This window comes from Etheostoma cragini, chromosome 20 (genome assembly GCF_013103735.1).
Source record: "Etheostoma cragini isolate CJK2018 chromosome 20, CSU_Ecrag_1.0, whole genome shotgun sequence".
In the NCBI taxonomy this organism is placed as follows: domain Eukaryota; kingdom Metazoa; phylum Chordata; class Actinopteri; order Perciformes; family Percidae; genus Etheostoma; species Etheostoma cragini.
Genome location: NC_048426.1, coordinates 18,619,717 through 18,640,735, shown reverse-complemented (window position 1 = coordinate 18,640,735; position 21,019 = coordinate 18,619,717). Strand labels below are relative to the sequence as shown.

Sequence of the window (21,019 nt, the reverse complement as noted above, 5' to 3'; positions counted from 1 at the left end):
ACATATATATATACACATATATACACATATATATATACACATATATATATATATATATATATATATATATGTGTGTGTGTGTGTGTGTGTGTGGGACTAATTCAGCTGACCCAACATAGCACCATAACTTTGCATAAATGTACACGCCAACTTTCTTAAGCCAAGTGGCGTGTTATCTGTAGGCTTTTTGAGCTATCCACATGTGTGTCTACGCTGTATAGACCGGGCGTACACATACACGCCACTTACCGTGTTATCGGGAAAAAAAGAAAGCTATGGTTGAGTTTAAGGAAAAGAAGACCAGGGTTGGCTTTAGCAAATTAAGTCCTGTGTTTCCTGGATTTTCACCTTTTCATACTATTCGCTACGGGGTAAATTAACACGCAATTGCAAGGCAATGTTAGTCAATGGAGCTAAAATGACGTTGACAGACAAGCTAGAAAATGAGTATGCTTCTTTATAACACGCCAATAATACATACAAATTGGCGTGTCAGACATACGGCATTTCATGAGATCAGTCTGGCTGACTAGTGTGAATCGGTAAGAGTCATGGAAAAAGTCACATGGGCGGGCATGCTCATCAGCTGTCACCAGCTGCCCAGTGAAAGGACAACTCTATAGAGGGCCAAAGTCACACTTGTTCCAGAAGTAACACAACTTCATTCAAAAGCCCTTTGACATTTGTAACAATACTAATATCTCAAAATCCAGCCTACGAACAGATCTCAGCAGCACGGTGTGTGTTTAACTATATTTAGATAAGAGCAGTCATTTCTTTAAAATGATCAGATGTCATTGTTTACTCAATAGTTCAGTGTTCAGCTGCAAACACCATTTCCAATAAGTCCTTGAGCGAGCTATAAAGTCACGGCTCGTCAACAGAGGCCGTGAGCGAGTTGACGGGCCTTAGTTGGTATATGTCTGTAAAAACAGTAACAGCAGGACAGAGGAAACTGAACGCTGAAGACATTTTCAGACAGAGATTACAACTAAAAAGTTGGAAAACGGAAATAATTTCAGAGGAGAGTGTTGATGATTTCAATTTCCAAACAAGCTGTAGTTTGTGTTTGTGTAGTGTATGCTGACACAGTAATCATTGGTTATCTTTATTCCAATCACAAAGGTTTCAATTCCTTATTGCAACAGCTGCAGTTGATGCTGATGTGTCTTAGAATATTTTAGAATACAGTGTATAAGGTATGTAATACAAATATCTATTCTTACATATATAAAGACTGATGAATTAAAAGCTGAATGAGAGATTACATTAAGTTACAGAAGCGAATGGTAGAGAGGGTAGCCAGGAAGCGATGTCATGACTTTAACTCTCTAATACAATATGCTTTAAAGGTCCCTTGGAATGAAAATTTCATTTTATGAGTTTTTTTAACATTAATATGCTTTCCCCCAGCCTACCTACCCAGATGCTAGAAATGGCGATAGGTGTAAACCGAGCCCTGGGTATCCTGCTCTGCCTTTGAGAAATTGAAAGCTCAGATGTGCCGATCTGGAATCTTGGCCCTTATGAGGTCATAAGGGGCAAGGTTACCTCCCCTTTCTCTGCTTTGCCCGCCCAGAGAATTTGGCCCACCCATGAGAAAGAGACATCATGGCTTTCAAACGAGAAAAGTGGCAGTTGGTCAGGGCCACACCCCTTGCCCCCCCTACAAAAAAAGCTACAGACTCAGAAATGGCACGTCCTAAGGAAAGCTCATAGTGGGACTGACTCTACTGGCTGTAATTCTGCACCAAGGCTGAATTTTGGCTTAAAGAGACTCCAGATACAGTATTAGTGGACCACTTAGGTCTATGTAAAAGCATCCAAAAAGCACCGTGTCATGGGACCATGACATACATTCTTTGAATTTGCTGAATTTGTTTTATTTTTGTGACTGTGAACTTATGTAACAGATATGACTGGATATTGTCCAGTTTGTGCTAGTAAATCATTGTAAATGATGATGGACTTGTTGGGATCTGGGAGAGTTGCCCACTGACTCTTCCTGTGTTTTGTTGCAGTTCCTAAAACCGATTGCATCTCTTCTCTTATATACTGGGCTACACCTGAACTCTCTTTCAGAGAGAGGGGAGATTATTTAAAAGCAGCTCGTAGACGCCCACATGAATTAATTTAATTTCTGAGCCATTTTAAACAATGGTCTCAACTAGATAATGATGCATTATGGGAGGGAAGAGCAGCTAGTATGGAGTGGAGGAAACTGCTGCCATTTAAATAACACACATAAAGACATCCTCTTTTAGTCAGTGCATCAATCAAAACTAGAAAAGTATTAGACGCTGAAGACAAAATAGCTCTGCCATACTGTCCTTCCAGTGAGGCTGCTTCAAGTAACACCTGCTAATAAACTGAAGGGATTTACAATCTTAAATATAGAGTCAGTTACATAGTAACACTCTTTGAAGACAGACTTATGAGTCTGCAGTGCATTACAATTACACTTTAGGAACTGGGTTGTCATTGTTATGTAGAGCAACGTACAATGAATTAACAATGGAATGAGATTTAAACCCCCTTTGAAGTGAATGTGCTTTTTTAAATCCCCATAAATAAATAAAAACAATACTCTGGTATGCAGTATCTCTGATAACAGAATGATAGTGACCATAAAAATAAACTATTTGAAGATATTTAGTTTGAAGCTCATAAGTCAAGCTCATGAATAAAAACAAACGAGAAATACAAATCCCAAAGTAAGACAAAAGTAACCTAACTTCCCTGTTGGCAGCGTGTGCTTGTGCTTGTGCGTGTGCATGTGCGTGTGCGTGTGCGTGTGCGTGTGACAGAGCACCGAGTGGAATACAGTGACAGCTGGAGTAGATTTGTGTTTCAGACACCCCTGCTCCCACTGCGGACACCCAAACACACTCCCACACACACACACAGATCAGTCAAGGCCGTCTCTATAGGAACTGCATGTGGCCAGCGAAGCATGGCTTTCAACTCATTGAGAAAAAAACAATCCCTACACTTCTGTAAGTCAGCGCTACCTCCTACTATGCATGTCTCTGAATCGTTTATGTTCATTGGTGTTTTCTTAAGAAAAACCTGCCTCCAGAACAACCTCCCAGAAATCCCACAGCAATCTCAGTGAGTCGGTTACAAACAGTGCCAACTTGCCCAAAACAGATCAATACCTAGGCCTATCAATTATTGAAACTATTTAAAGTTCAGGATACATCTATATCACCCTGCAAAAACTAAACACAAGGACAGGCATGTCATTAATTGAATGTTAATTTAAATCTATATTGTCATAAACCAAAGTATTAAACAAATTAAAGTTTGACCTGATGATGAGGAGCTACCAAAGTTATTACAATTCATCCTGAAGAAAATGTGATGTGTAACAAATTTCATCCAACAGTTTTCATGGACAAAGGGCAAGGTAGAAGTGTTCTCTCGCTCTTTCTCGTTCTCTCTCTCTCTCTCTCTCTCTCTCTCTGCGCAGTAAACACATCTCTATATCTTCAGTGTATTGTCCGAAGCTGACAGCAGCCTAACCCAGCCACAAAGAAGTGTAGTGTTTTCAGTGTGTGTTATTGAGAGGGAGAGAGAGAGAGAGAGAGAGAGAGAGAGAGAGAGAGGGAGGATGGAAACAATAATACAGTTTGGTTTAGGATTTAAATGTTGGTTTTGTACTATCTTTAATTTTTGAAAACTTATTAAAATGCATGCATTGTTTAAACATTTATGGATGAGCACTCGCAAATGCAGTAAAGGTATGTGAATAATATCTGTAATATATGTTAAATGTCTGCACAAATCTGACACAAAAAACATACTTGTCATTGACATATACCAGACAACTTCTCAGGATGTTTAGCAGCAGTCTCAAAGTCTAGGACATTTCACTGAACAGATTTTTCAGTTGTGGTGCCAATTTTAGAACCAACTTCACCAGCATAAGATTAATAATAGGAAATACTAATAATAAGCTGTTATTATTTGCACATTGACACATTTATGCTTGGGAGGATTTTGTATTAAAATATTTGATAATTGTAACCATTTGCCGGCTTAAAACCCCACCCGAGGCTCCCTTCATTTACTATTGAAAGTGTCCTTTAAGGATTATTAATTAAAGGCTAAAAACACAAACTCCACTACTTACAATAGGCTACTAAACCCATACAACCATGCATAAACTATACTGTTAAACTTCCATTTTCAAACCAGAGCACACAACTTCCGGTTTCGTTCTTTTTACTTTTGGCAAATTGATACAGCTCAGACACTGAGTAAATCACAGGGTTTAAATGGTGTTGAGATTTTTGTTTCTCTGAAGTTATTGAATACATATTTACAGTTTAACACATACATACAATTTAAAGCGTCTTGCTTGGCTACATTATGCAATATCTAATCAATCTATCCTAAATTTCCCGCCCCCTGCTTTCTCTGAAATTGACGTGAAAATACGCAGATTATGACAATATGCTTCAAAAAGTTATAGTGTATATAACTTTGTGTTTTTTCATTTTAGCCGATAAACGTGTTAGGAATTAATAATTTAAGTGTCACTAGGTAACATGTCAGCTTCCCATTTATTGGCTCCACGTCCGCTTTTTAACTCAAAGCCCCCACAACTATAGCCCATGGCTAGGTTAGCTCTGAAGTCTTTAGCATCGAGTATGTTGCCTATGTTAGCCAAGCCAAGGCGATACTTTTCTACGAAGCGTACCCCGTTTGATACATTTCATCAATGAAAACTCACCGGCAACATTTCTGCTCGTTGGTCCTCCTCCTGTGCCGTTAGAAAAACAACTTTCTCCTCCTTATTTCCCTCTTTCCTGACCTTACTTCTTCCTATATAGAGCTTTTTCGTTCTCTTCCTCTGCTTTCAGGTAATTTTCCAGACATCCAAATTCTTCTTCTTCTCTCTCCGGTCAGATATTCAGATGCTCAAAAAAACTAAAACTCCTCTCCACTTTTCTCATTCAATTCAATCCCTCCCTCTTCCTCTCTCTCTCTCTCTCTCTACTTTCCTCATTCAATCCCTCCCTCTTCCTTCCTCTTTCTCTCTCCTGTTTTACACCGGGTGAGGAAATTTGAGTGAGAACGCTGTAAACACCAGTTGTACTTTTCATTGTCAGAATTTCACTGATTTCATCCTTTGGTCGATCAGCAGGCGGTCCTCCGGTTTGGTCTGCAGGGTAAACTGGGTCACCGTCCCGATCACCTCTCCCATCTGTCCCCGGTCTCCTCCTCCTAGTGATATATATGCCTCCAGGTTCAGTAAAATATGTAGCAAAAATAGTTGGTGGTGCAATACCCAATATAAAAATCAATATTATTTTCCGGAGATTTGAATTGAAGGTTTTGTGAGCGCGCCCTCACTCGGCTGTGAGCAGCAACAATGCGTTCCTACCACATTACAGCTGACTTGTGACAGTTCAGTGTTCCAATAGCCGTTATGTAACTCTAGCACACTTCTAATATGTGCATCATTTTTATTTCATCATGCCCGTGGATATTATTATTATGCGTCATGGTATTTAATTAATACAATCCTATGGGGACTTATGGAGTTTTCCATAAAGCACAACTCTCCTCTTTATTTTAAATCCAGATTATTGTCTTCTGTCTTTATAGTCTTTTGTATCCTACAGCGAGTTTAGAGATGTTCAGCTGTCATATATATTCTACATATTATCTCAGAGCTGTCCTCTGCTGCCAAGGACGCTGTTGTGTGTGTGTGTGTGTGTGTGTGTGTGTGTGTGACACTCATTCCTGTAACGTGTTCAACCTTAGGAACAAAAGTTGATTCACAACAATGCTGAAAAACATTTAAAAGATTGATAGTGTTATTTTTACATTTTACTCCAAGTACAAATAATTTAATTAGTAAATTAAACTATCTGGCAGGACGCTACCGCCCTCTACTGTCCACAGGAACTACCAACACTAAACAGGAACATTTGAACTTGACCACTGACTGCTGCTTTAGAGGAGTGTACATTTTATTTTCATCTGTATATCACTATATGCATGTGGTCATTGTAAAGTTCGCTTAATTCACTTCAAGTCTAGCATTATATTTTCTAGTGTCAAACAAATGGTACCTGTATACTCAGCTATTTGTGGACATTTAAGTGACTTTGTGAACCAAGTATTATTTACCAAGAATACTCTTATTTGTTAGAACACTTTGTATTTAGATCTTGTTGGTGTGTGTTGGTTCTTTGTACAACTGTTTTATCACTCTGTACAGCACTTTAATTGTTAAGCATATAAAACCACTTGAGAAAATAAGAGAAATATAATTTTTTGTTTCTTCTGACTACAAAGTCCACCTTACTGCCATAATGCTCCAGGATTTAATGTGAAATCAGCCAGCGGTGTCTTTGAGTGGACATGAACGAAAGCAGTAATGAAAAGTAACATTGTCCCCAAAACCTAATCTTAAAAAAAGAAACAAACATTGTCAATAGATCTCTATGCAATAAAGAATCATGTCTGTAACCCAAGTCATGAGCAGTTGTTGTATTCATTCATTGTAGGTCTATTGGTCAAGGTTGGTTCATGGGCATTTCTGTCAGGTCAGTCAATAGAACCAATCAATCTTGAAATGTGGTACCCCGTACACACACGTACACACACACGCACGCACAGGGCTGTTGCCATGTTACAGCCCTATGCAGTCCTATTTACGTGACCTGGAACTGTTGTAGAAGCTGCCTGGAAGTTTGCAAAGCTTCATTTAAAGATATTAACAAAATTGTTACTTCGGAAATATGTCACATGGTTTCCACTGACATAATAGTGATGTCATTATTGTCTCTGGTCAGCAGGTTTTATTATGCAACCTAATTGTGTACTCAATGTGGATCTGATCCGTACTACACTACTTGTCTTTAAGTGTCTCTTAATCGGAAGTGATTTTGAAAATTTGATCAATTTTAAGAAATATGCTTGAGAATTAAATAAGTATGCCTAAAGTCACATTGCAGACAGACACGTCTTACTAGAATTAAGATTCTTTTCAAAAGAAATTCTGCAACAAGCAACAGTTACATTACTAAACACTTTAATTTTCCAACAAGACCACTAGATGTGTTTTCCTAGCAGACAGACATTTCACAAAGAAACACTGTGGAATCAATAAATAAACAAGTACAAATAGGTAGGGCACAGGGAAAGAAAAAAAAACCTATAGAAAAATTATAACATCACAAAAGACTCAACAGCATCTTACAAACACAGCAGCTGACCAGTGAGCTAAGTAGGGACAGATCCGGGAATAGACAAGGAACTATGGCGACTGGTTTCAACGGCAACCATGTAGGCTCCACACAGGAGATTGCCCCATTATTGCATGTTTAAAAGCAACGAAAACCCAGGGCACCAACATCGTATCACTAAAAGCTCACTCCTACTTCGTTAAATGCTATCTTATTTATTTACCTTCTTAAATAGTAAATGCTCCTTTGTGTGCATGGAGCCTATCAGACAACAGTACATTCTCAACTGTTGTCACGCAAATATCTCAATTCAACTCAATATAAACTATGCTAAATTGTTAGCAGGAAGACTAATATCACATACCGTATGCTGCCGCTCTATCATGAACTATATTGCACTAAATTGTGTATGCTGAAGTGATGTATCCAAGTATATTTAAATCAAATCAAATCAAGTCTGTTATCAGCATTTATTGTAGCTGCACATGTAACAGTGAATTGAGAAAGTATCCTTTGGAATAAATGTTTTTATCTTTTATGACCAAGCAAGCTTGAATTCACAGTGACGACAGTTGAAATGAATCCTACTTGACTGTGGGGTTTCCCTTTAATGGTCTAAGTATGTGTGTATGGTTGCTACATATTCAGGTGAGGTCACAGACCATAGAGCAGAAACAAAAAAATAAATTTAACAACTCCACTTTTTGAGCTCATTTATGATGTCAAATGAGATGTCTGTACATCTTTTAGAAGACTTTCAGAAATTTGACATAAGGTCCCCTAACATGTTAACTTTCCATTTAACAGCCAAAGGTGAAAGTCTCCTATGAAGCTGCAGTGAAGATGTATGGGGTTGGAGATTCCTACTGTATAGAGCAGCTCTGTCCGTTGGCATCTTTGGTGCGCAGACACAGCTTAGGTTTGTAGTTTTCCAGGTAGAGCAGCTGCTTAGAGTTGAACGCTCCACGACGCTTCCTGACAACATGAAAGAGATATGCCAAAAACAAGACACATTTCTAAAACCAGTGACAGGTGCGTTAACAATTTCCAGGGATGGTACACCTGAATATACATGAAAAGACAGAGCAATTGGATCAGTATTTGGTACTCACAGTCTTATGAAGTGCACGGCATCTTCATATTCCATCCCACACTCAATTAGAGCCAGGGCCACCAACACAGGAGCTCTGAGGAGAAACAACAAATAAATAAATAAAAAAGTACAACCAACTATTTGGGCAACAGTCCTGTAGCCCTTTATGAAGCCATGTTACAGTCCACGGCCACCCTTTATAATAGAAATGTAATGATTTATCAAGTTAATGCCACATTTTATGTCGGGCCTCTGCAGTTCTAGTACCACAGAGCTTTGCACTGTGCAACACTACTACAATTGACAAGGAAAGCCAGGTTTTAACAACAAATTGTGTGCATATCTAAAACAGTGACTTGGGTCAACATTATTAATCTTGGCAAGCCGTTTAAATGTAATGAACTACACATATTAAAAACTTAGTCAATTGTATACTAACCGTCCTAATCCAGCAACACAGTGCACAGCCACACAGCTGCCAGGCTCTTCTCGGAATTTTGTCTGCAGCAGGGCCAGCCAATCATCAACCACCTGTTCTGGGGGGGCAGAGCCATCGTCAAATGGCCAATCCTGGAGGGGATATCAAGTCGTTATTTGAGCTCATCAATTTGTTGCGACAACTTTATTTTTTTTTTATGTAAACAGTTTTGTTTTCATGTCCAGAGCCAACCCATAAGGTTTCTGTACTACAGAAAAATAGTACTGTCTATTTACAGAGAGCATTTAAATGTATGTCTGATCGTTGTAGTAAAAAGATATAGTCTAACAAAAAGATAAAAAGATGCTTGCAGAAAAGTGTTCGGTTACAAATCCCTGTGTATATATGCCTTCAATGCTGTCAAAAGCATGCCAAAACCTGTAGGTTGCAGTGTAATGAGAAGCTCAAGCCCATCAATTAGCCAATCGGAATCCACAAAATAGCAGCAACAGAAACTAATTACTTTCTCTCTTCTATTCCTCAGCTGCCTAAACCTATGTTTGTCTCTGTTTGCGTGCACATGTGCAAACAAAGATTACCAAACTCTTCACTCCAGAGAGTTTTTAGAAAGAATGGTTTTAAGAGGCAAATTCTCCGTCTGGGTGTAAACAAATTGCACAAACAAAGGGAAATGTCTGCGTTTTTCAAAATTAACCATGTACATATGAACAGCGCTTAAGACTTATTCTGGTGTGTATCTCACTTACTAGGACTTGTATGCTTTCTTGTTCCACTGGTGTCTTGTCATATGTAGCAGCACACACGCGCACCAGGGTGTTTACTCCATAAGCCTTCAGATCCTGCACATCAAAACACATAGCATGTCACTGTTGCTCCCTTTATAAATAAAAGAAAAGGAGGGATATAAATGAATTATTAAAAAATGTGTGCTACCTCTATAAACCTTCCCAGCTGTGCATTGGTGGGGTTGTGTGTAATGAGGAATCTCAGGCAGTCATAAGAGATCTCCACTGGAGCTGGTCGGTTCATTTTTAGACCCTCAAAGGTTTATCAGAACGGGAAAAAAGATCCAAAATATGTTGCTTCTAATGATAGTAACAACAACAAAAGTCTCTCCAAAGGAATCAACGTGAAAGTATTTTGATTGTTTAAAATAAAAAAGGAAAAATAAAAATTTTGCTAAAATAAAAAAATCACTTCAATTAATTTCCCTAACTAATCTGTATGATTTATGTGCAATGACTGTTAATATTTATTTATTTAAAATTTATTTTCTTGGCAATGAAGAAAAAAAACTTAAATTGGCTTGGTTAAAATCAATTAAACTCTAGCACATTGGGGATCAAAAAGACTGCAGAAGTGACGCCCAAAGTCGAGGGAAAAAAATAAAGCAAAAAAATGAAGACAAAAAAAAAAACAAAAAAAACTGTCCTTCCTTTTTTGCAAATTTGCTAGCCCATTCAGAGAAGACTTATACAAATCAGAGTAGAAGAAGAAAGGAAACACAGGCAAGGAGAAGAGCTGTGAGTAAATCCTGGGATAAAACTAAAGCCTCTCCTACTCCCCAGGACAGGTGACAGGCTGAAGGTTGGCTTGTCTTCATATGGGTTGAAAAGGATGGCAGTAAGGACCTATGAGGAAATGGAGATGGTCATTCAGGTGTCCTTCCAAATTGGGTTTTGCTTGTTACTTTATTATGAATATGATCTTTTTGTCTACTGACCTATTCTCAATCAAATGTTTTATCTGTGATTCTAGTGTGATCTGATAACCAATGCTGCACGGGTTGCTCTTTTTTATAACTTCATGCCCGTTACTGTCTTTTTATAGGCCTATGCGAGATGACGCAAATGACTAGATACATATATGGACATGTATCAGTATTTTTTGTCATTACTGATTCAGTGTAACGCTACTCTCTGCTGATCGTGGACTGTGACATGGTAACATTGACTTTTTCATGATCTATCTGGTTCGAAGCCACCTGCCTTTGGTTCGAAGCCACCTGCCTTTGTACTACACACCTGTACACGTCAATCGCAGTGTTTATGCCTAGCTGGTATCTCTTGTTCACTTGTCCACAATAAGCAGTAGGTGCTGGGCTTGGCAAAACTCCCCTCCGAGCCTCGCAAACGCCATACATGTGCAACCTGAGAGAGACAAAGTATTGAATAGCAATGTGTAATGTGTAGCTACTAATTTGCACAGTATTACGAGAGGGGACTGTGTTGCAGTGACCCGTGGTACATATACTCACTGTGATGAGAGCTGAGGAGATGGTTCATTGAGCGGACACAGGAAATTGTGACGGCTCCGGGATGTAGACACACCATTGATGATGATGCTGCTTTTCTGGGTCCTGGCTGACAACGGCCCGCTAGCGTGCTGCTAACCTGCTGCATAAAGGAAAATATGTTAATATCGCTCAGTTAACGTTGCCTGGCTTTACCTTAGCTCCTCCCTGCATGTGTTTATGATACCATTTTGTAACATCAACCCCCCTTTTTAAATGTGACAATTATATTATCTAACTAATGTTGCTATCCCGTGTTATAAAGCCCGAGTAAAATTATCCACCAAGCACACATAACAGGACATATGTATATAGCGTTTTTATATATATATATATATAAATAATATCACACACACTACCTTTTTTTACATGGAGTTTGCCTTGACATGGTGCACACGATAATAAATGTTTCAGATCGTAAAACTGATCGTAAAACAACTGATCGTAATACAGTTAACGGTACATTAACGTTACTGCGTAGCTACACATCGCTATAGCGTTAGGCATATTGAGCTACCGCTAGCTAGCTAAATTAATTATGTTATGCCTGTAACCTTAGCGACAGCAAAAGCGTTATCCATGTTAAGAATGCATAACCCGGGCGATGTTGTAACGTTCAGCAACCAGCTAGATAACATTAACTGTTTCTAACCGTTACTGGTGGCTGATTTTTAAAAGGCAATAACGTTACATTGCTGTACCTACGTTATATCTTTCCCACAAACGTTAGTTAGCTATAACATGCGCAGTTTAAGACAAAGTTATTCCGCTAGCTACCTCCTACTTCTACACTTATCAGCAATCCATCTGTCATTAGCTAGAGGTTCCGCCGCCAGGCAGGTCATGTAAAACCAGATTAACAACCATGTTCCCAGAGTAAACAGAAAGCTAGCTAAGACTTCAAGCGTTTTTTGCTTTACAATAACAGCTAGCTATCGTTAAATGACAACGAAACACAGTGGTCTCTTTAACACTCGATATCATTTGTTACACAATTAGTAACAGTTACTGCATTAAAACATACAAACGAGTGACGTAGTTAGCTAGCTAGCTAGAGTTAACGTTACTTACAAAACGCAGTAGTTCCACGTAAAATCCAGATGCTTCTAGCTAATGACGGAGAAGAGCATGGAGGCATGTTGAACATAAAATGACGAGTCAGCGACAATAAACAACAACACTTCCGGTCGCAAGCTTTCAATAATGAAACGTACTTGTTTAAATACGCATTGCCCTGTTTTGAAAAATCATGAACATTTTATTTTTTAAGTACATTTCCGGTATTGTGTAGTCTGTCTCCTCCTGCTTGTTTGACGAATTTTGAAAAGAATCACTGTAATGCTAAACCATGCGATGCTGAAGTCTTACTTCACATTATGTCGTTTTATTTTACAAAATTGCTAATTTTAATTGATGGGTGTTGATAATTTCTACATTCTAAATGTCACATTTGTATTAATGAAGGCGTAACTGGAACTGGAACTTTCTTAGTAGCCAATTTATTTAGGCTAATATACTGTATGCTATTACAGGCTGCACGCTGCACGCAGGCAAATTGTAACTGTTGCTGCCATCTACTGTTTAAACACACAACAAACTAAATCTAACGATGTAAAAAGTATGACAGTTTTTAAAGGGCTTTAAGTCAGTGAGGGTTTTTACCTAAATTTCACATAGAAACACACAAAACTACAAAACAGACTACATTTCAACGTGTTTTTCCGCTTTAGGCAGCACTTGTAAGGCATGCATCTAATTTACAGCTCGACCTCTAACCTTTATCCTGCTGGCATTTCCTAATGTTATGAACCATACATATTATTGTTATTGTAAGGTTACTACACGTTCCACTAGATTTTCTCAAATGTTATTATATGTTTCATACCATTAGTTTGTATCTCAAAGTTTGTATCTTAATTTCTTTTATTATTATACTATTCCCAGTTTATGAAAGACTTTTCATTTTGTCTCCTCAATTCCCATACATACAACATTTATTTGATTTCATTTGATGCAGTTACTCTATTGCAAATACACTGTTGCAACAAGTAACTGCAACTTTTCAATACACTACTTTTCTTTTGGAATTAATGCTGTAAGTCGGTTCTGAACACACTGCACATTGTAAAAACACATTTCAGCCTCTTGGGTGTGTGACACTATAAAGGGTGTGGAATTTCTCTCTCTCTCTCTCTCTCACTTTTTCTCTCTCTCGCTCTCTCTCTCTCTTACTGTCTTTTCCTACACACATAATTAATTTCAAAACACTTTATTTATCTCCGGGGGGCAATTATTGGTCGTAAAGTAACACAAGCTTAAGGTGTTAGGTTACAAGGCTCGTAGGGAGTGGAGTCTTCCTGCAAACTGAAAAAAAGACAGAGTATGTAAAGTCTGTGGTGTTTGATGACGTAGCAGCTGCTGAATCTGGTTCAGTAGGATGTCTGAGAGAAAGAGAGAGCAGAGACACAAGAGAGGAAAAAAAGCATCGGAATAGTTTAAAGTAGTTTTTACTTCCCTGTATTTAACTTGTCCCGTTAATCTTCTCCTGCTGGTGTTGACATATTGGGTTTGGTATTTGAGGCCGGTTTCAGCACTAGGTAAGGTTGTTTTTTGTTGGATTTTCTTACATTGTTTATCACATCCTTGAAGTTACGACTGAACATTAAACAAAAGACTGTAGCCAGCGGTGTTGAACACAGGCTAGTGTGATTTTCCTTGAATTTACTCAATCAAGACGATGCAATTTGACAATGTTATTTATGCCAACATACTGTATGTAGATAACATGTGTTCATAATTCCACCTTAAAAAAAGACACAGGGGGAGTACCGTTTCCATTTGCTATGACTAAGACACAAAGTATGGGATTACTGTATGTTGAGCCATCAGTATGAAGAAAATGTGGTTTTCATGTTAAGTGTAGATATAGCACATAGAAATAGGCATTATGAAATGTAACCCTCTTAAAAGTTTAACATTTCCACGCACACGCACATGCACACACAGACACACACACACACACACACATTTCAAGCAATTCATGGTAGATTTAATGCTGTCCTGAAATCAAAACCGTTTGCTTTGTTTACTAAATAATGAAGATTTATAGTTTAATTTGCCACTAAAACCCTTCACACAGCAATACAGGTATATTTCAATTCCATGCACATTTTTGTGAACAGTCACTGAATGTCAGAGGTTAAAAAATGTTAATGTAGAAAATGACATGGTCTTATCTACAGGGCACTTATTGGATACCCGATTTGATGTTTAATACAGTAAAAGGTAATTGTCAGAGAAATATCACCACACGCCTCCTTTCTGTGAAAACTGTTATTTAGCCTACGGTATATGACTAAACTAAGTGGCAATGGAGTTTAAAGTGTTAGCACCGAGAGGCCCTTAGGGCTGAATCACTCCTGTTTGGTGACATCTAAATATTTGGCTCGTTTCTAAACAGTGAGTGATCCTGCACTGCTCCAGTAACCATACTGGGGGATGGTGTTCCATATTCCATATGGATTTAATTTTTCTTTATGATGTAGGTATGATCACTATGGGGAGCAACAACCAGGGAAATAATGTTTAATGTGTATAACAATTCAGTGTACAGTACCTCTACTCTACTGCTGCCCGAGGACTGTAAAATTTAAAAAATGCAGATTTTTTCCAGGATCTACCTGGTAAAGACACCACTAGCCAACTGTGCACATCCATCGCAGTGTTTGAGCCTAGCTGGTGTCTCTTCTTTACTTATTCACAATAAGCAGTAGGTACCGGGGTCGAAAAAATACATTTAAAAAGATTATGATATTGAAGTAATATTTATACTGGACTTGTGACACTAGGCTGTTTCATTCATGAATTTAATTACCTTCACACACATGCCATTGTTCCCACTGTGTTCACTAATGCAGCAGACAACAACAACAACAATGCTGTTAGCATATACAGAGCAGCCGTGTGGACAGAATTTAAGTCACAGTGTCAAGATAGACTAAAACTACGTCGTGCTGGGCCTTGTAACGCCGCACAGTGCCCTGCTATGCCATGAACTGCTACAAAGAACTACTACAAACTACTATTTTTTGTGGCTGATATTGCCACTCTTTATTTCAACCCCAACGGGTTGTCAGACACCGCCTACCAACAGCCTGGGTCTGTCCGAGGTTTCTGCCTAAAAGGAAGTTTTTCCTCGCCACTGTCGCACTGTTGCTTGCTCTGGAGGAAACTACTAGACCTGTTAGGTCCTTGTAACTTCTGGAGTGTGGTTTAGACCTGCTTTATCTGTGAAGTGTCTCGAGATAACACTTGTTATGAATTGATACTATAAATAAAATTGAATTAAAAGATAAATCTTTTTTTTACGTGAACACAAAGCACACAAACATTTAGCCTGATGTAGACAACAAAGGCTTTTGTAATTGCCACGTGATGCCATTAGGCTATTTTCAGTCGCAGTTACAAAGACGATATTCGTGTTGTTACCTACACAACTGAGATTTGTCAAATCTCAGTTGTGTCTCACTTTTAAGTGTACAATCCTAGCTGCACACAGTTTGTCTGCTGGTCATAAATCCTTTTAACGTCACATTAATTTGTTCATAATTTACAATTTAGCATTAACAATATAAGTTTAATGTGCTGGACTACAGCTTGGTGGGGTGAAGTTGCCAGGCAACCAGTGGAGACTCAAGGAAGTTAGGTCAGAAATAGTCAAGCAAATTACCTCCACTGAGTGAGAAAATTGTTTGTTTCACGTTCAGATCTAAACAAGAGCAAGAACATATTTTCCAAAATGTTACATTTCCTATACTATTCCTTTGAATTTGTGTGTGTGTGTGTGTGTGTGTGTGTGTTGTTGGGGGGGGGGCAGACCCTGCAGCCAGCTGAGTAAGCCATTCATTTTCCACTCAGACTTTATCTTCTCTGGCCTGTTTACATCTCTGTCGTCTCAAACATAACCCTGTTTTCTTTCTTCCTCTCTGTTACAGGGTGTACTTGTTTCCATCACCCGGGCCGGTGTAGCAGCAGTGATGAACTGGTCTGGACTGGAGAGTCTGTTGAGTGGAGTCAATAAATACTCCACTGCGTTCGGGAGGATCTGGCTGTCCATGGTGTTTGTGTTCCGTGTCCTGGTGTTTGTGGTGGCAGCGCAGAAGGTTTGGGGCGACGAGAGCAAAGACTTTGAGTGTAATACTCGACAGGTAACACAGGAACAACACTGTTTTTTCTCTCCAGACACTTCAGTACATTTAATTGTTAATCAGTTTAATGTAGAAATTAGTTTCCCACTAGGAGGCAACTCATTAACAGCAGGCTAGTGTTAACGATGACACAAATATCTGTTTACTTGTGTCTAGGAGTACTACTCAACTGTAGTACTGAAGCAGTTATAATAATAGTAATAACATAAAGTAATAATTAGATAAGACCCCCCCGGCCTCTTCGACGGCCACGTCTGTACCATGTATTTGAAACACAAGAAATATGGCCCGGATACGGAAAGGATTGACAGATTGATCCCTATTTTAGAGTCTGAAAACATGCCCCTAATGATGTCATCAGAGATATCTTGGATTGGATTTGACACCTTTTTTTTAAACAAAACGTGAGACACAAACTTTATGATGAAGTGAGAGTTTGAAAGACGTGGTCTTTTACCAGGTATAAGTAAGGAGGGTCTAATAAAAGACACTGTTATGTTGCATTACGGGAACATAGGATCCTGTGTTTTTTGAAATACTAGAAACTAAAAGTAGGGGTATCTGGGGCTCTGTTCCATTCATTTGTAACATTTGTTTTTTTAATGTGTTAGGTTCAAGGAACTGAGTGGGAAAAATTACTCACAAACACAAGACTTGGTTTTCTTTGGCAAAGGGGAAACATAAATGTTGGCTAAAACATCATTGCTTTGGATAAAAGTGGGTTAGTACATCATATTATCTGCTATACTATTGGTTAAAGGGAAACTGGGTGTATTACACAAGGTTTAGGGTCAACACAGTTCACTGAAGTTTTAATAAAGAAACAGCGGCTCTTTCACACAGTCACAGCTGCAAATTAGTCTTATCTAACCCTACTGGCCAGACGCAGAAGTGTCCGGCTCTTCTCGTCTCAGTGTTCTTCTTCATTTCTCAAGGTTTCAAAATATTCACATGATAACTAATAAACAATAATATTTGTTCAGTTCTTATACAATATAACTCTGTTTAGTCTCTACATAATGTGTCTCTTGTGAGTCCCCCAACTTTATAAAAGTACAACACCAAATTGCTGGAGTAGCCCTTTAACCATGTAATGCCTTTTTAGTTTTATAATGACGGCGTTTTTTCACTCGCCTCAACTCTACTAGTCTTTTTTGGTATTTTGTTCCAAAAGTCCCTGGTACCTGCAAACAGGTACTTTTTTAAGACTACCTAAGTCGATGACAGTTGCGTCTTTCTTCTTTAACCGGCCCGTTAGTCCCGAATCACAGAACTGTAAGCCCACCCACAACCTTTTATGGGACACTAACGTCTATAAGGTCTATAGGGCATGGAACCTAAAGGGTAAAACGTAACAGTCACTTTGAGCACACAACACTGAATTACTTATTGAGGATGTTTTACTATCATTCATGAATGACGGAGCACCGTGGTTCAGGCCTTTAAAGTGTCCCACTTTAGGCAAATGACTGTCCCACATTAGGAAGCTGCACATTTTCTCGGACAGTTTGGCATTAAGAGCACTGATATCTGTATAGTTTCCTTAATGAATGTGTTGTCAGCATTTTCTCTTTTGATTTGATTGGGACACCCCCTGAGGGTTTCAAAATGGTATTGGGTGTGGATTTAATGTGTTGCCTTCACATTGTAAAATTCTACAAATGTCCGAAAGCCAAACATGTCCCACATTAGGGCAATCCACCCTATATTTATTAAAGCAAATCTTTTATTAATATTGCCTTCTTTAAGTCTGTAATCCTAATTGAAATTGACTGCAAAATGCAAATTTTAAATTTGTCTTTATATTAGTCTGAAAGTTTTGCAGGGCAAAAGTTCCTGTTTGTTTTTGTTAAGATTTATGTCTATTTCACAGAATCCCTACAAAAGGGGCAGCAGGTTTAAATGGAATTTTAACAGTATAGAGGCTTTATAACCTTCATCACTTCCTCCAGATTACATTTTATGCTGGCAGCCCTGGTGGTATTGTTTTGAATTCATCATTTCATGACAGTTGCATTAGCTGTGGTATGAAAGAAATGTATTGCCTCTTTGAAATTCTTCTAGTTTAAAAAAGCAACAACTTTAGTCTCAAGCACAGTGCAAGGGCACACATTTTCCCCATCTGAGACATTACAGTACTAGAAAAAAATCTTTTCAAGTTCTTTTACTATATTTTCCAGCCTGGCTGTACCAACATCTGCTATGATCACATCTTCCCCATCTCCCATATCCGTCTGTGGGCACTGCAGCTGATTTTTGTCACCTGCCCATCTCTGATGGTGATGGCTCATGTTAAATACCGAGAAGGAAAGGACATGAAACATGTGGAGCTGCACCCCGGCTCTCACCTGTACGCCAACCCTGGCAAGAAAAGAGGGGGGCTGTGGTGGACCTATCTGCTGAGTTTGGTCTTCAAAGCTGGATTCGACACATCATTTCTTTACATTCTGTATCGGATATACCATGGATATGACTTGCCCAGGTAAGGCTCTTAACTTTTCAAATGACAAGTTAGTATTTTAATCATCTACAGCATTACAGAAAGAAACATGAAAATGGAAGACAACAGCCAAACCGATTATGTATTGAATTTCTATTGTCTCAACCCTTTGTTTTTTAGGTTATCCAAGTGTTCACTGGACCCATGCCCTAACACCGTGGATTGCTTCATTAGTCGTCCAACAGAGAAAAAAATCTTCATGTTGTTCATGGTTGTTTCCAGCGCGCTGTGCATCTTCATGTGCATCTGCGAGATGGTTTACCTCGTCGGCAAGCGCATCGCCAAATTGTTAAGGATCCGCCGAGACAACGAGAGGTTCCTATTTGCTGAGCAGCACGAGCTCACCGACAGGGCCCCACGTAGGTCTCAGTATTGTAGGACTGATCCAACATTGACAGACAGCCAGCTCAGTTTAAACAAGAAGGAGAAGATCAGAGAAGGTGGTAAAAGCACGGCCCTGTAGGAGGTTTGTTTCTAACGGGTGGCGACACAACAGGACCAAAAGTTACCTGATAGAGTTGTTAAACTAAAAGACAAATAAAGGGACGGAACCTGTGTATTGTGACCCAGCTAGATATGTAACATTCCTCAGTCTCCTTTGAAAGGATCTCCAACCCTGGCTGGTTGTTTGTTGCAGGACACTTTAAAAAAGAGGAGTCCTAGTATTTCAAGAGTGACAAGGGAATGAAGTAAAGATGAGATGATATGTGATATTTAAGTTTTGCTAGAAAGTCTTTGGTGCTTAGACCCTACAGGGAGATTGGTAACTGAGGGGCATTTGCCCTGAGCAGCAGCCAGATAAATCACCCCGTGGAATCCAGACACTGGAGGTGGTTGGCTTATAAATCTGATGAGGCTGATGGCGCTGAAGAACCTGCGAAGACTGTCAGTAATGGGGAAGGGGAGAGGGTGTATTGCCATTTGCAACAATTTGCACTGAAATGACAGCTGACAACAGAAAAGAGAACAGAATTATACCAGCACAAATATACTAACGGCACTCAAACAGAGGCAGCAGCAGGATGGCGATAGGCTAACAACGTTTCTGTGTTAGTGAGTTATTTGGATAGATAAGATCAGCTGATCTCATCAGATAAGGTCATTGACCGGACAGGAGAAGGAATAATGAGTGCGCATGTGTGTGAGGATTGAGTGCAGATACGTAAGAAATGAAGAAGGCCAAAGCATGCAAACGTATACTCTTCCTGAAGGAATGCTTTTGCCCATTTACTATGAAATGTTTGAATATCACATGTTTTTGTATATTAATTGTATTTGTATATATTATATTGCCATTGTATATTTAGATCTTTGAATCTGATCAGCTTATGGCTGACTGAAGCCTACAAGGACCAACATCCAGCTGGCTTTTACAGCACACAGTAAATCTGACCGTTGTGATTCTGAAGGCATTGTTGATCCCAAATTAACATCAATGTGTTATTTTAATTACATGTAACATCTTAGTTTACGTATTGTAATTTACAACAACACTGTTAATAGCTTTACCGAATGTGCAATTGAAAAAGATTGCATCTGGGTCTCTGTGCGTTCATATTTCTTCCACTAAAGGGACTAAAATGCTGCTGGGAATTTAATGCCCCACATGAAGTGTTGATTTGTTAATGTGAGTTGTTCAACTCCTTGCAACATTGAACCATTGCACTAAATCTAGATTTGTATATTTTCTCAGAGGATGTTAGCTGGCAGAGTGATGTTTCAGGAGAAGGACATGTGCACTTTTGCCTTTGGTTATATCCCCAGACACAGAACAGACTACTTCTGTTCTGACTAATGAGTCAACTGGAATGTCATAATGTGGTCCAATAGTTTCTTTTAAGACTTGTTTTTATTGACCCATATAGTATTTTATTTAATTGTTAAAAAAATAAAAATAAAATAAGGATCAAGACAGAGACTCTCCTCCCCCCAAAAATGACCCCATTGGTCGTACAAGCAGAACTTATGACCCATATTAGGTTTATTGGCAAGACTATCTATCTATCTATCTATCTATCTATCTATCTATCTATCTATCTATCTATCTATTGGCATTTTGGGGATTTGGTCTAAGTCTACATTTTGAAAGGGACAAGGGTAAGAAGCAGCCACAGTGAACTCTTATTGATCAATTATCAAGCTATGCATCTTAAACAAAACTAAATAATGCGTTTCACCCATTGGCTAGCGTTTGAATACCAATTATTAACTTTGGCTTACAAAACCCAAAAGTTATAACCGACCAGTCTGATGTGTGTAGAGTGGTTAAGGCGATGGACTGC

At 38.8% G+C, this 21,019-nt stretch overlaps 3 protein-coding genes across 6 annotated transcripts in view; 1 reads left to right on the top strand and 2 right to left on the bottom strand.

Moving 5' to 3' along the window:
* LOC117935374 (apoptosis-stimulating of p53 protein 1-like) overlaps positions 1-4,953 on the bottom strand; it is a 43,358-nt gene extending 38,405 nt beyond the window's left edge. The window contains exon 1 of the mRNA XM_034857514.1: positions 4,739-4,953. Within this exon, the coding sequence (XP_034713405.1) occupies positions 4,739-4,747 (9 nt within the window). The 5' untranslated portion in view covers positions 4,748-4,953. The remainder of the gene's footprint in view (positions 1-4,738) is intronic.
* Positions 4,954-7,034: 2,081 nt separating this feature from the next.
* On the bottom strand, positions 7,035-12,331 carry LOC117935908 (protein tyrosine phosphatase type IVA 2-like). 4 transcript variants are annotated; one of them, XM_034858527.1, is made up of 9 exons: positions 12,102-12,331; positions 10,995-11,133; positions 10,762-10,887; positions 9,671-10,368; positions 9,490-9,576; positions 9,149-9,154; positions 8,738-8,868; positions 8,318-8,392; positions 7,035-8,180 (listed from the first exon to the last, which is right to left on the bottom strand). In XM_034858527.1, the coding sequence occupies exons 4-9, from the start codon at positions 9,764-9,766 to the stop codon at positions 8,069-8,071; spliced, it is 507 nt and encodes a 168-aa protein (XP_034714418.1). In that variant the 5' UTR covers positions 9,767-10,368; positions 10,762-10,887; positions 10,995-11,133; positions 12,102-12,331; the 3' UTR covers positions 7,035-8,068. The 4 variants fall into 4 exon arrangements, with proteins under 4 accessions (XP_034714418.1, XP_034714414.1, XP_034714416.1 ...); XM_034858523.1 differs by lacking the exon at positions 9,149-9,154 and having other exon boundaries at positions 9,484-9,576; XM_034858525.1 differs by lacking the exon at positions 9,149-9,154 and having other exon boundaries at positions 9,484-9,576; positions 10,995-11,130; positions 12,102-12,275.
* Positions 12,332-13,409: 1,078 nt separating this feature from the next.
* Positions 13,410-20,891, top strand: LOC117935907 (gap junction beta-4 protein-like). The gene is made up of 4 exons (XM_034858522.1): positions 13,410-13,627; positions 16,025-16,237; positions 18,418-18,719; positions 18,858-20,891. Exons 2-4 carry the CDS (start codon positions 16,067-16,069, stop codon positions 19,198-19,200), a joined length of 816 nt encoding a protein of 271 aa, XP_034714413.1. The 5' UTR covers positions 13,410-13,627; positions 16,025-16,066; the 3' UTR covers positions 19,201-20,891.
* The last annotated feature ends 128 nt before the right edge of the window (positions 20,892-21,019 follow it).

Excerpts from the sequence above, each read along its gene's own strand:
- LOC117935908 (XM_034858523.1), bottom strand. The coding sequence starts at position 9,766 with ATGAACCGACCAGCTCCAGTGGAGATCTCTTATGACTGCCTGAGATTC. Across the intron at positions 9,577-9,670 it reads AGCTGGGAAGGTTTATAGAG|GATCTGAAGGCTTATGGAGT; the intron begins GTAGCACACATT and ends TTTGATGTGCAG. Across the intron at positions 8,181-8,317 it reads GCCGTGCACTTCATAAGACT|GAAGCGTCGTGGAGCGTTCA; the intron begins GTGAGTACCAAA and ends TCATGTTGTCAG.
- LOC117935907 (XM_034858522.1), top strand. The coding sequence starts at position 16,067 with ATGAACTGGTCTGGACTGGAGAGTCTGTTGAGTGGAGTCAATAAATAC. Across the intron at positions 16,238-18,417 it reads TTGAGTGTAATACTCGACAG|CCTGGCTGTACCAACATCTG; the intron begins GTAACACAGGAA and ends TATATTTTCCAG. Across the intron at positions 18,720-18,857 it reads CATGGATATGACTTGCCCAG|GTTATCCAAGTGTTCACTGG; the intron begins GTAAGGCTCTTA and ends TTTGTTTTTTAG.